Below are 15,188 nucleotides of genomic sequence, written 5' to 3' on the forward strand. Positions count from 1 at the left end.
CATAACTCTCTATACCCACTCCCCCAGAATCCAAGCTCTACCTTTTTCTTCAAACCCCCAACAGTCCTCCAAATCACGTACTAATTCCTTGCAACCCAGTTACAAACCAAGTTTAATAATCTAGATTAACTATGAGGATATACTCTGGGTGTCCAGAAATTAATCCAGAAAATGGTTTTCTTACTTAAATAAGAAATGACTTCTTGGTCACTAAACATGATTGATGTTATAGTTTGTATGAGAGGGTTTACCCATCCCCTGCACATATTCCAATGGGGAATTAATCTAGATCAATCTACCACATCTTCCTACTCCCTGAAACTGAGTGCAGCAGCAGAGAAAAGTAACTGCTCACTGCAAAGGTTTAGAATATGAAGAAGCCTTGGACGATCCAGAACATGCCTTCCCAACGTAGAGCCATCCAGATGTTTTACACTCTAAATCCCATCAGCTGTAGGCAGCATAGCTGTGTTTGAGCTGATGTGAATTGCAGCCCAATATATGCAAAGGGCCTTAAGTTGGGGAAGGCTGATGTAGAGTGCGTGTGACATGGCTGGGCATTATATAAATTGTAGCACAAATTACATACAGTGTCCCGTTCCCATCATCCAGGCAGGGAAGCTTTCCTGAAACTTGCTAAGTAAATGAGGCCTGATTCAAGGTAAATATCATGTCTTTAGGCTATCAAAGAACACATTTAAACTACTTTGTCTGCACACTTAAATAGAAGTAAGGCCTAATTTAATCAGCTGTGCTTAATTCTGGGTATCTTCGTTATTCTGTTTTCACTTATCTCCTCTTTTTTAGCTGCTCTTTACTGTTCAGTTCAGGCCTCAGAACAATTATATGACATTTAGGGAAGAAGATACAACCCAGTATCCCAGCACTGGACATCAAGATGGAGAAGATCTCCACAGCCGCCAAGTATTTTCCTTTGGTGCTCAGATAAGTTGGAACAAAAGACAGCCACACGCTGCAAAACACCAACATGCTGAAAGTGATAAATTTGGCTTCATTAAAGGCATCTGGCAGCTTCCGAGCAAAGAAAGCCACAATGAAGCTGACAAGAGCCAGTAATCCAATGTAACCGAGAATATAGTAAAACATGTTGGTTGATCCTTCATTGCATTCCACTACAATTTCTTCAGGCAGAGAGTACATGTCCAAATCTGGGAAAGGAGGGTCAGTACAAAGCCAGATTGTGCAAATACTTGCTTGGATAAATGAGCAGCCAAGAATAATAGAGTTTGAAAACTTTATCCCCACCCATTTCCTGATCTTGGATCGTGGCTTAGTGGCCACAAATGCCAGAACCACAGTGAGGGTTTTTGCCAAGACCGAAGAAACAGCCACTGAGAAGATGATACCAAAAGCAGTTTGTCGCAAATGACAAGTCAGAAACTGGGGCCGGCCAATGAATAGCAAGGAGCAGAGCAGGAGGGAGATGAGCATAGCATAGCTGAGGTTCCGGTTGTTGGCTTTGACAATGGGAGTGTTCCGGTGCTTGATGAAGATTCCAAGAACTAAAGCTGTTGCTGCAGAAAGAGCCAGAGCCAAAACAGTCATACTGATTCCCAAAGGTTCATCATAAGACAGGAAGTTTTGACCCTTCAGAAGGCACTGGTTTCTCTCCTTGTTGGCATACTCATCTTCTGGACAGTGGAAGCAATCATCCATATCTTGAAGGGGGAAAATGAGTAAGGGTAGTTCAGTCTTCCAGATAAGCAGAATTTTGAGTCTGGCTAATTAATTTATGTCTTTTTTGTAGTACTTAGACTTCTTTCCAGCAGATAATTCAATTGGTGGAACTGGCCCTGGTATGGATGCCACATAATACTCATTCCTCACTTGTAAGAAATTGTTATTTTAGTGTGGCAGAACCTATTATTTGGAACTCCCAGCCTATTGATATCAGGAAGGAATCTTTGCTATATTCCTTTTACTGATTGCTTCTCCAGACATAGATGTTGAGGTGTTTTAATATTTTTAGTCTGTTGCTGTTTTAGTTGTTTTTAAAATGTTTTTAATTACTTGTTTTTAACTGTTTTATTGATAATCTTAACGTGTGTTTTTGTAAAGCGCTTTGAGGCCTTTTTAAAAGTGGTATATACTGTAAATATTGTTAAATAAATAAAATTAGGTCAGAATTGGCATGCAGTAACCTAAGTCCTATAAACACTCTCACAAGAATAAGCCCCATAGTTCTCAATGGTGTTTATTTCTGATTAGGTAAGAATAGGATTTCACTTTTGGTGTCTCTAAAGGAAGTAATCTGTATGCTAATGTATCAGCACCCTAAAGGCACCTACCTGGAGGATATCATTCCCACTTTCTGTGGGGGTGCATTTGCCTTCACCCCTCCCTGCTTCAAACGAGACTTGGGTAGTTAGACTTGCAGAGAGGAGGGAGGTCACATGCACCCTAGGACCAATCATGAAAGGGCTGTGGAGCATGGTTTATAAGCCACTTCCACCCCCTCCCACCCTTTCAGTACGGGCTTTTCTAGTTGCTGCTTACGCCTACTCCATACTGCGGGGTTAAATTCAGTTGGCTTTCAGAGTGGTGTGGTTGCCTTCCTGCTGGTGTGCAGTTCGGGCAGGTGAGGAGGTTGGGGGTTATTATGATGTTTACTGAGACATTATGGAGCTATGGGCACCCTTTGGGGTTCTTCCAATACTTTATGCCTGGGGGAGCACTTGGGGTGCTCTTGAGTCCTAGCTTGTGCATTTGGATGAACCCCTGTACATCGGGGCCCAGATGCATGGATGGGTGCCTAGCCAAGGCCTGCCTAGCAAGAAGAGAGGTATTTCCTCCCCATCCTTTGCTGGGGGGCCATAGCCTACAGTTGCTGACATGCCCAGGGGACTGGGGGGACTTTTCCCCATCGCATGCAGGTATAACCTCACCTGCCTGAACAGTTTGAATTTGATTAGTTTGGTTGGTTTGGTGTGCAGGTCCCCCAAAATCCTTGTTATATTTTAATAAATGTAACATTTTCCCAATCCTGGTGTCTTGAGTTTTCATCAGGAGTGTAGGGGCAAGGGCTACTTACAAAAAACCAATGTCTCACAGCTTGCCAGTGCAAGGGGACCTGAAACAGGAAGGCCCATTGGGCAATGCTGAAGTCATTTCCCACCCCTGAAATAAAGCTTACCATCAAGGCAAGCTGCAGATAATGAGGTAGCAGATCACCTTTCGTCATTCAAACAGTGGCGCCCTAGTTCAACCCATATATTTGTCTTAGATACCTCTGTCTCAGGAAATGGTGACTAGATGAACCATGAACAAATGTGTAAGGAGGGCTGGGTGAAGGAGCACAAGAGACTAAATGCACATATGAACCCACAAGAGACTAACTGAAGATATGAACCCACTTTACATGGAATCAACTCATTAGCTGAGATAGCCCAATCCACTTACTCTGGTTAAAAGCAGCTTTCCAAGGCCTCAGGAAGATGTCCTGCCACCTGAATTCAGTTTAATTGTGGTTGTCGGGATTAGCTTGGGATCATTTCCATACAAAATATGTGCTGTCCCATCGCAGTATGGGTCCGGAGGTTTATAGTTTGTGATGCAGGCAGAATGGACTTGGATGGGCTTTATTATGATAAAACATTATTTTCTCTAACAGACTATTTCTTTAAGATACTTTCCCTCCTGATGTAGCAAACTCCACTAAAGCCATTAAATACATGTTCTCAATGTGGTTTAAATTATAATATGATGTTTCTTGCCTGTCTGGTTTGAAATCTTCCCTTCTGGACATGGAGCACAATCATAGCAACAGAATGGCTCCCCCTCCTTCCTTTGTCTACTGCAACCTGGACGGCAGGGGTCATTACACAAGGCAAGGGGAACAACCTAGCCATAAAACAGAAGGTATAGCATGCATTCTATTGTCTCCTCACTTGAAAGGAAATTCTTAACGCAATTTTGGTAAAGGCAAATCGTGTATGTGTGGCCATATTAGGAGGAAAGATTTAATTTGCTTTAATTCCATTGCTGTGGGACATGAACAGAGCTGATGTATCAGATGTTCTCTGTTCAGTTAAGCTTTGGGGCACATTATGGTATGGGGACTGCCTTCAAGTTGATCCCGACTTATGGCGACCCTATGAATAGGGTTTTCATGGTAAATGGTATTCAGAGGTGGTTTACCATTGCCTTCTTCTGAGGCTGAAAGGCAGTGACTGGCCCAAGGTCACCCAGTGAGCTTCATGGCTGTATGGAGCACATTAAGACTAATTAATTAGATTTTTGATAGGGATAGGGTTTAGGCATGATGGAAGGTTCAGAAAGTGGAGGAGAACGAGAGACAATCACTTTTAAGATTTATATAGGTCCTGGATCAGGAAAATTCATTTTGCTTTGTCTGAGAAACAAAATACTCTGATTGGCTAGATCTAGACAGTTTAGAAAGGGAAGCTAACTGTTAGAAATAATGGCACTAGGAAAAGTCAGCTAAAGGAGGTGTGAGGCAAAGGTAAGAAAAAAAACAACGGAGGTGAAAGTGGATAGCCGAGCTCTGAATAGTAAGGTATTCCTTTTCAGTGTGATAACTACACTTTGCTGGTAGGGACGGGGGAGAAACTTGATTCAGTTCACATTTAAAGCCAGATCTATTCGTATTTTCCAAAACAATATGTGAACTGAAATGCAGCTATCCTTCAAAATTGGAACAGATCCAAATTTCTTGGCGCAGTTTTCCACCCAAGCAACTCTTAAAAAAATAGATGCATTTGGAGACAACATACATGAAAATGACATTGGTAACAAAAATAACTTAAAAATGCATTCTATTAGGAGAAACTGATTGCAAACGTGTGTACATTAGTCAAAACTGCATACGGAATGTGTTTTATTGGGAGAAATTCACAATGAAATGCTGAAGAATTTCCATGAGGATTGCTGCAGTAATGCAGAGAACTGTATTCTCATTGGAAAAACGAGAATACTGACAAAATAGACATTTACAGATCCTTCCATCCCTGTTTGCTGGTGAAGATCAAGAGAAGGGAGCCGGTGGCTGTTATGATAAGGGCCTGCCCTGTGGAAAGGTCTTAAAAAATAAGGTTATACAAGCAGGGTTTTTAGTTCAGCTAAACTATCCAAACACGCAGAAGTACAACCGGAGGGGCTTTGGTGACAGATTTTTAGTCAGTAGCTGGACTGGTTTGTGAATGAATTTAGCCGTGAAGAAGTTTTAGGGTAAAAACTACTTAGACACTTGTGTCACTTGAGTCCTTAGAAACTTTCATCAAGCACATATAATATCCCACACAAAGCACTCTCCCCACCGTCAGGGCCAAGCAACTGGTATTCAAAGGCATGCTGCCTTCAACAGTGGAGGCAGAACGTAGCCCTCATTGATAGCCTTTTCCTCCATTAATTTGTTGGATCTTCTTTTTAAGCTATCCAATTTGCTGGCCATCACTACTTTTTGTGGGACCAAATTCCATAGTTTATGTATGCACTCTATAAAGAAGTACTTTATTTTGTTTGTCTTAAAGATAGATAGAGAGAGATAAACAGGCACAGGCACAAGGATACAGATATAGATTTGTGTGCATTTCTATACTGCCATATCATAAAATATGAGGGTGGTGTATAACATAAAACACAATTTAAAAATAAAAATACAGATAATCATTAGGGTGATTGGCTAATGAAAAATGAAAAATTAAATAACTCCAAAGGTCTGTCAGCAGGTGATAGTATAAAAAGTATGAATGTTTCAATGTTAGATTCAAAACATGTATTTCTGTAAGATTCAAAGCATCATTCATATGTAATGATTGATTTTGTATTCCACATTTATAAAATCATTTCAAGAGGAACTAGTAGGGAAGTTTGGGAACTAACACTAAAAAACAGAGCTTGGAAAAATTACTTTTTTCAACTACAACTCCCATCAGCCCCAGCCAGCATGGCCATTGGATTGGGCTGATGGGAATTGTAGTTCAAAAAAGTAACTTTTCCAAGCTCTGCTAAAGAGCATATTTATATTTACAATTCTCTAGCCTTCCATTGTCTGTTCAGAAGTAGATTGCAGTCTAAAGGCTGTTCCTCAGAACTACGGTTGAGACTCCGACTCTGCCTCCAATCAGGGCAGAGTTGCAGGGTTTTACACCTTGGGAATCTGGATCAAGTGGCACTTTCACAACCCATCCCTAACCACAAGAAGGCTCAGTGCAGCCACCTAGAATTCATCCAGCAGATTATCCAAATATTTAACAATAGAGGTTGTAGCTGGGACTTACCTGATTAAAACTGTGGTGCCATGTAATGATCTTCACATTAATAGAGAACTTTCTTCCCTGTGTGGTTTGGGGATCCATTTTCCCTACTTTTACTTTGAAGAAGGACCTGTTTGGGAAAGTCACCCAGTTGATAATATCAAATCCACCTTCTAATTCACCATTCTCATTAAAAAACACAGTATCCCCAGCGCTGTTGTTAAATGCGATACTCCTCAGGAAAGGTAGAAGCTACCGAGAGAAAGAGAAAGGTAGGTTGAATAGAAATTGAGAAAACACAATGAAGCTTCTGTTTCTGCATGCTGGGATAAACTCACACTATTTCTGGAAGGTGTTGAATTTATATTCTCAACGAGATCAGTAATGACGGGTTGGTAAATGCAAGTTGGCTCCCAACCCCTTGTCACCTCCAGAAGCGATGTTTGCTTTGCCACATTGGAGCCTCTGGTTTGGGGAGCCACATGTTTTGATTGTATCCCCCTTCCTGTTTAACACTGACACAAAACTGCTAGGTGGGATTGTCTGGAAGTTTGGAGTACGCTGTCATCGGTATGTTGATGAGACACAACTATATTACACCTGAACATCGCCAGAAGGTCACCTTTCAGTACCAAATGCATTTTTATTTTCCCAGACATTTAAGCAGCACTGGTGGACAGACATGTGATGCCTACCTATGTTCATCCTATGTGCAGTGGAGATGCAGGATCCCCCTTGGCATGTTTTCAAAGTGCCCATAGGCCCAGAAAGCTTGACAAGCCTTAGTCTAACCACTCCACCACACTGATATTCCATAACTAAAGGAATAGACATTGCACACAGCACCGGCTAGATGAGTCCCTCTGCAGGCCTTGCACTCTTGGCAAGACCTTTTGCCTTGATTTTTGTTCCTGTCCTGCACTATCTGCCAGTACTAGTTTTCCATATAATTTAATAGGACAGGGAAATCTTAATGGTGTCTGAATTGTTGCTCAGAACAATGAAAGCATGTGTTCCTCTACAAAAATGAATAAAGTACATTGGTAGTTTTGACAAAAATTAGAAGGAAATATGTAATATCCCTGGATAAACTGTAGAAAAAGGGGTCAAAGTAATTTTAAGCACTTTTTCACTTACTGCGGTTGTGGCATTTTATACTGGATTTGTTTGACATTTGGCAAATCCATAGACAGCATCAGGTAAATCATGTGAGCCAGAATGCAAGTTATTAGGTTAAAAGGTACCATTTTAATAAGCAATATAATCTTGAGGCTCATAGTCAAAGAAACGTGTGATTGAAACATACCTTTACTCTACACACTTCAGAGTCCCTATAGTAATAAATACATATAACTAGGCAGGCTTTTCAGATACAAAGAGCTTAATGAAAAATCAAGATTCCCTGTGCAAGTGGAACTATTTGTATTTGCTCCCAATGCTGTTGTCTTACATTAATGCTATTCATTGAAAATATATATCTGCCTTTCCATTACCTGAAAATGTTGTAGCTTATGATAGCCTGCGAGTACCATCCCTCCATTTTTGTTCCTGGATACAGACATTACATGCAAAGCATGTGCCACAGCATAAACAGCATTGTAGATGCTGTAACTCTGGCTGGTCATTTGCATCTCAAAAAAAGGCCCAGGAAGTCTCTCCAGCTTCTCTTCCCCAGTGCAACTTTTCTCCCCATCCATCTCTTGAAACAGACAGTCAAATGCCTGCTCCCAGAAGAGCCTAAGGAACCCATCAGCATCAGAGTGGGGATTTAGATTCAAGAGGAAATTGTGGAACCCCTGGAGCTCATTTGAATGAATGGCAAAGGATAAGGCACCATGGAAACTTTGTATATCTAGCTCTCTGTGAAATGTTTCAGATGAAAAATCCCAATGGGCGGTCATAACCCACACCTTGTTTATAGCCTTCAGACTCAACATTACACCCATATACAGCAACCACAGCATACTTTTCATGGTGTGAGTGTCTGCATTTACAACAAATATATTGACATTTGCTTTGCTTAGGGACTTGGCCAGATTCTGAACTGTGGCTATCATCTCAGTAATGTCAAGAAAATCACTAGGGCATGGCATTTTTTCAGTGGTGGCTGCACAGATGTCACTCAGGGAAAGCTGGCGTGTCAAGGTCTTCACAAACATTTCTCCTTTATCATCAGCTGTGGCAACAATCCCAACCCACTTCCAATGGAAATACTGAAGAAGAAAAATTATTCCATCGTATTGATGTGCTTCATTGGGGATCATCTGGTATAAAGAAGAAAGCTGGGCTTTGTCACTAACCGCTGGAGAAAATAAAGAATAGGTGACCTAGGGACAAACAAAGGGGGAAAATCAGGAGGATATTTGTGTATGTTTAAATAATCAAACATATCCTTAGGTCCATTATACTTCAGCGCAGGGAATGATGGGAATCAAGGCCACTCCAGCAGCTCAGCTGAAAGGCCAGTACAGTTTGACTCCTTGACATCTACATCTAGCTGATCATTTTAAGAACTTGGTAATGTTAAGAACTAGTGGCAAAGGCTTCTTCTTTTCCTGCTCATCACTTCCTTCCTTCCTTCCTTCCTTCCTTCCTTCCTTCCTTCCTTCCTTCCTTCCTTCCTTCCTTCCTTCCTTCCTTCCTTCCTTCCTTCCTTCCTTCCCAGCCATGCTTCTAGATTGTAAGTCCAAGGGCAAGGACTGTTTGAGAAGCACTGTCCTATAGTTTAAAAGGCTACTGCCTTCACAGAATTCCCCCCTTATGGGTCTACTAAGGGAGTGAATCTTACAGTCTCCTGGTCAAAGCAGGGATGCTGAGCTTAGAGGAATGAGGCAGGCTGGCATTCCACTAGATTGGGATGAAGAACCTTTTCAGCCTGAGGGACACATTTCCTTCCAAGGGCCACATGTCAGTGGTGAGCAGGGACAAAAGTGGGTATGAAAATTATTGTAAAAAATACCTCTGTACAGTAGGCTAGCTTCCTCACACACTCAGACATCATCTCTGTCCTACAACCAGGGAAGCAAGAGGCATTATCAGAATTCAAGGGCACACAGAGAGGCCCAGAGGGTCACATTTGCTCCATGGACTTGAGGTTCCCCATGCCTGTAGTAAATTATGTCTGTGCTGGTTACTGACCATTATTTATTTATTTATATTTATTTATTTATTACATTTGTATACCACTCCATAGCTGAAGCTCTCTGGGCCGTTTACAACAATTAAAACATAAAAACAAATATACATAATGAAGAAGGATTGATTGTAGATGCTGTCATGGGGCAGTGGAGCAGAAGGTCCAAAGCCATGGAGCTCAAGACACCTGGGCCTACCCTTAATGATGCTCTCGCTCATGCAAATATCTGTTTGACCTCACAAGAATGGTGAGAGGTTAGTAAGGCAGAGAGATGGCGATTGACTGAAGGTCACCCAGTGGGCTTCATCTGGGTCTAAATCTAACACTCTATCCACTCTACTACATTGGTCCTTATATTGGAATATCACTAAAAGTAAACCATATAAAATATATCATTGTGGGGTTAACGGAAACAACTGCAAAAATAAATGCTGGGCTCCTGCTGGAAGGAAGGGCGGGATATAAATCAAATAATCAAATAATCAAATAAATAAAGCTTTGCCCATTAGCATTGTGGGGTTAACGGAAACAACTGCAAAAATAAATGCTGGGCTCCTGCTGGGAGGAAGGGCAGGATATAAATCAAATAATCAAATAATCAAATAAATAAAGCTTTGCCCATTAGCATTATACCCCATCTGTTTTCATCAATTGTGTCAATATCTCAGTAGCTTTTCTAGGAATCAAGATAACAAACCACTGGTAGTGAATCATTATCCTGCTTGCTGCCACTGGTCTTCCCCGCATCCCATATTGAAAACATGAGATACCATAAATGGTTTGAACTCAGGGACACAACTTTATGAATGAACGTCACTGATCTGCAATTAAATACATTTTAACAAATCACCCATTTCTCAGGTGAGGCTTCTAGTTCAAACAAGAGACTGCAGTACTAACATCTCATGCCAACTTGCTTTACTTGGGCAACCCTACAGTGAGCGAGTCATCAGTTCATTCCAAAAATTTGGACTTTGGTTTTACTGCAGTTCCCAAAATGCACACACACACATTTCATCTGTTTTGTGTGTGTAACTAACAGTTCTCACTCCTTCTCATTCATTTTTTCCTTCACCCCCACCCAGACCTCAGTAAATACATGATATGCCACAGTTGTGAAACCTTCATTCCATCCACATTCTTCTTACCTGTGGAATCTTGTAGAGGCCTAAGATGGTGGCCATATAGAGAGATGTTTCAGAGTCGAGGCCCCCAATAACAGCTATCAGATTCTTCTCAGTGCCACACTTGTAGTTGGGGACAGTCTTCTTATGGCGAGAGACAAGGTTCAAAGTATTCTGATAAGTCATCCTTGCACTGAAGTAGCTGTCATAGATCTGGAACCCCAAGGTGATGTTGGATAAAATCTTGGGGTTCTCATTGATCTCCTTCACAGCAAAAACCAAGGCTAGGACATGCTGATAGTTCTTCGGCACTGTGCTGAAACAAGAGAGAAGATGATGCGTATGAAGGGCTTGGCTACTACTGCTGGAGTATCTGTTGGAGACTCATATGCATTATATGGGATGACAACTGTGCATATATTAAGGATGTGGCTGGAGAGACTTTTCGTTCCATAAAGAGTTAACTCAATGGTTTGTAACTTTAGGGATAATGTGTGTTTTTTTGTTTATTTATGTTGAATGTAATTTCATATTTTATTTTGCATTTTGGTTGTTTAATTTGAATAGTTTTTCTTTTTACCTATTTATGTAAACTGTGTGTTATGGGTAAACATAGAAATGCTATAAATAAATGAATACTCCTTAATTTCCAGTCAGGTGAGTTGATAAAATTAATGCCAAAACTGGAGGATTTGAATTTCAGTTCATTCCAACTCCCCCCCACCCATATCTATGTTCAGTATCTTCACATTTGCATTAACAAAACATATGGGGAGGGAGCAGTTTTGATGTAAATGTATGCATGAGTGAATCAATTTCTTTTGTGAGATGTTTTACTGGTGCACATACTGTATGTTTCCCTGCACATTTGCAAATTTACACACACAAAATAATCCTGAATCGCTGAAACAGCCACATGTACAATCAAATTAAGACTGAGGTTCCCCTTACCCCTTACTGTTCTGGGAAAGACCTTAAAGCTTTAGTAGACCATGCATGCATAGTGCTCCCTACAGAATGGAAGAGCTGAGGATTTCTACCTGGTTATGGACTGGAAAGAGGACCAAATACTCATCTGATCTGAAGCAACCCCATGTCAATGCAATGCACTCTCACCTGAATGATCATTTGCTTTATGCCCAGATCAGTTAGTATAATGTGATCTTAAGTATGCTTCCATGCATTGTTTCCCTTTTTTGCATTCCTGTACACCCCCAGCCCGAGTTTGGGGTTAAATGATATAAACACCAGCATCTAGTGCGATGTCTGTGATTGCTGTGATAAAGGATGGTAAACAGAAATGCCTGAGAAATATTTGTAAAATTTCAGTATCACAGTGGCTTGGCTTCTGAAACACTTCATGATATAAAAACATAGGTGGCAAGTGCTGGAAATGTAGAATTATTGCTGGAAGCAATGTCCGTATATGGTAACTGTGTCTCAAATAATGAATGAAATAGATCGAGTATAATAATGGGCCAAGGAGGTGATCAATGCCTCTTTATGAGAGGGAGTGGTACCACCCTGCCTGAAACAGGCAGTGGTGAGACCGCTCCTAAAGAAACCCTCCTTGGACCCTGAAAATCTTGACAACTATAGACCGGTAGCAAATGTTCCATTCCTGGGCAAGGTTTTAGAGCGTGTGGTCGCTCACCAGCTCCAGGCTCTCTTGGATGAAACTGATTATCTGGATCCATGTCAATCGGGCTTTCGGCCGGGGTTTGGTACAGAAACAGCCTTGGTCGCCCTGTATGATGACCTCTGTCAGGAGAAAGACAGAGGGAGTGTAACTCTGTTGGTTCTCCTTGATCTCTCAGCGGCTTTTGATACCATCGACCATGGTATCCTTCTGGGAGTCTTGCGGACTTAGGAGTTGGAGGCACTGCTTGGCGGTGGCTGTGCTCCTACCTCAAGAATCGTCTCCAGAAGTTGGTGCTTGGGGAGCATTACTCGAGTTCCTGGATACTCCAATATGGGGTCCCACAGGGTTCAGTTCTGTCCCCCATGCTCTTTAATATCTATATGAAGCCGCTGGGCGAGGTCATTAGGAGATTTGGAGTGCGTTTCCAGCAATATGCTGATGATACGCAGCTCTACTTCTCCTTTTCATCTTCTTCAGGTGAGGCTGTTAATGTACTAAACCACTGCCTGGCCGCGATAATGGACTGGATGAGAGCTAATAAACTGAGACTCAATCCTGACAAGACTAAGATGCTGTTGGTGGGGGGGCTCTCTGCCCAGATGGTTGATGTCCGACCTGCCCTAGATGGGGTTACACTCCCCCTAAAGGAGCAGGTCCGTAGTTTGGGGGTCTTATTAGATCCGCTCCTGTCACTGGAGGCTCAAGTAGCCTCAGTGGCACGGAATGCGTTCTACCAGCTTCGGCTGGTAGCCCAACTACGACCCTATCTGGATAGGGAGAACCTTGCCACAGTTATCCATGCTCTGGTAACCTCTAGATTGGACTACTGTAATGCACTCTACGTAGGGTTACCTCTGAAGACGGTTCGGAAACTTCAGCTGGTGCAGAATGCTGCGGCCAGAGTTCTTACTGGGACAAAAAAATTTGATCATATAACACCTGTCCTGGCCCAGCTGCACTGGCTACCAATATGTTTCCGGGCCAGATTCAAAGTGTTGGTTCTTACCTATAAAGCCCTTAACGGCATCGGACCGCAATACCTGGCGGAATGCCTCTCCCGCTATGTACCTACCCGGTCGCTGCGCTCGACGTCGAAGGCCCTTCTCCGTGTCCCAACGCATAGGGAGGCACGGAGAATGATAACTAGAGCTAGGGCCTTCTCAGTGGTGGCCCCCGAACTATGGAACGCCCTCCCTGATGAGATACGCCTGGCGCCTTCTTTGTTATCTTTTCGGCGCCAGGTAAAGACCTACCTGTTCGCCCAGGCATTTTAAAAATTTAAAAATTTGAATTTAAAATTGAAAATTTTTAATTATGTTTTATTGTGTATTGTATTTACATTGTATTTAATATATTTACTTGTATTTTAACCTGTTTTATTATGCTGTACACCGCCCTGGGAGCTTATTGCTATAGGGCGGTCTAAAAATGTAATAAAATAAACAAATAAATAAATAAAAATAAATAAATAAAAGTAGAATTAGATCTAAACCCTGATTTATTTTTATTAATTTATGGAAGTGCCCTTACAACAAAGTGAACTTCAATTGTTGCAGCAAGGCCTTGTTAAGCTATGTATGGGGGGGAAAGTCTCAAGTCCCAGTTGTAACAGAATGGCAAGCTAAAATGCAAAAATACCTGGCTTTATCCAGTTTACAAGCTACTTCAGATATAAGGAAGTCTATGTTTAGGCAGGACCGGACAACTTTTATTTGTATACTGGTATAATAAAGCATATTCCTCACAAGATCCAAAATGTTTATTTCAGATGTTATGATGTAATACCAAATTATGAATGTAATATTCTCAACTTCACCATTTTTGTTAACTTCATTTTTGAATATGTGCATTGTTTCTTTTATGAAACTGAATAACAAGCACAAACATTTTGTATGTGTATTTATATGCCACCTTTCTTCCAAGAAACTCATGAACTGCATGCATGGTTCTTTCCCTCACCATCTTATCCTCACAATGAGCCTGTGAGTTAGATTAGTCTGAGGAAGAGTGAGCCAATGTGCTTCATGGCTCAGTTGGGATTTGAACCCTCATCTCCCAGATCCTGGTCCAACATTGTAACCACTACACCACACTGGCTGTAGCTGCAGCCATACTGAAACACAACCATCAGACCTGATATTGGCAAGCAGGACAGGCAATAAGGGAGGAAAGGAAAAGAAAGAAAGGGACATACCCTGCACACTAATCATTTGACCGGTTTGAAAGTGAGCAACATAATTAAAATAATTTGCTGAAGTTGCCCAGTCATTTTCACAAGGTTAAATTCCATGTTGTTACTCAGTACCCCCATGTTAAGATGTCTTGCATAAACAAACAACAAACTTTTTAAATTGTGTAGAGAACCAATACAATTTCCAAATTTGTAATTGTAAAGTCACCTGAAATTTACTATTTATTAGCTACATAGTTAAATTACCATAAGCTGGATTTTTTCTCCCAGCAGAAACAAAAGAATATTTCCTTACGCATATTCTTCAGCAAGCATATTCTGGGGGTTCTCCTTGAAGCCTATTGGAGTGAAGGGGGGTGAAAAGAGCTGAGAAGTGATACTACCAATGATGAGACCCCCTGGCTGATAATACTGGTGTTGGACCTGGATGGGATCAGTCATACAACTCAAAGGAGGGTGTGCCCAGAGTAGAGGGAACTCTGTGAGTAGCAGCAACAATGGCAACTCTAACATCTTTAGAGGAAATCTGCATCCCCTGAGACCAAGTGACTTGTTTCAGTCTAAACTGGTTATCATCACCCACTGTCAGCCTGCATTATGACCCATTGCCCTCAGCAGCTCTGGGGTCTGCATATAAACAGCAGAATAGTTCTCAATGGCACTGGGGTGGATTTTTATAAACATTCTGAAGTTTCTTAATGGCATTTGATTGTGGACTTCAAAAAGTCATGCAGATTTTGCCAGAGGAAGGCTGAATTTCAGTATGTTGACATAATTGCATGGTTCACAGTCCCTGGAGCATTGCAGTTTAAATGGCATTATGTGCAGCACAAGCACTGAACAAAACATGTTTATGCCA

General features: G+C 41.5%; 1 protein-coding gene across 1 annotated transcript; it reads right to left on the bottom strand.

Annotated features, from left to right (window-relative positions):
- Positions 1-789: 789 nt before the first annotated feature.
- On the bottom strand, positions 790-13,988 carry LOC133366985 (vomeronasal type-2 receptor 26-like). The gene is made up of 6 exons (XM_061590547.1): positions 13,777-13,988; positions 10,521-10,812; positions 7,730-8,563; positions 6,261-6,488; positions 3,735-3,861; positions 790-1,679 (listed from the first exon to the last, which is right to left on the bottom strand). Exons 1-6 carry the CDS (start codon positions 13,986-13,988, stop codon positions 790-792), a joined length of 2,583 nt encoding a protein of 860 aa, XP_061446531.1.
- Positions 13,989-15,188: the final 1,200 nt, after the last annotated feature.

Source organism: Rhineura floridana, chromosome 11 (assembly GCF_030035675.1).
Source record: "Rhineura floridana isolate rRhiFlo1 chromosome 11, rRhiFlo1.hap2, whole genome shotgun sequence".
Classification (NCBI taxonomy): Eukaryota; Metazoa; Chordata; class Lepidosauria; order Squamata; family Rhineuridae; genus Rhineura; species Rhineura floridana.

Excerpts from the sequence above, each read along its gene's own strand:
- LOC133366985 (XM_061590547.1), bottom strand. The coding sequence starts at position 13,988 with ATGCACATATTCAAAAATGAAGTTAACAAAAATGGTGAAGTTGAGAAT. Across the intron at positions 8,564-10,520 it reads GCCTCTACAAGATTCCACAG|GTCACCTATTCTTTATTTTC; the intron begins GTAAGAAGAATG and ends GTTTGTCCCTAG. Across the intron at positions 6,489-7,729 it reads ATAAGCTACAACATTTTCAG|CTTCTACCTTTCCTGAGGAG; the intron begins GTAATGGAAAGG and ends TTCTCTCGGTAG.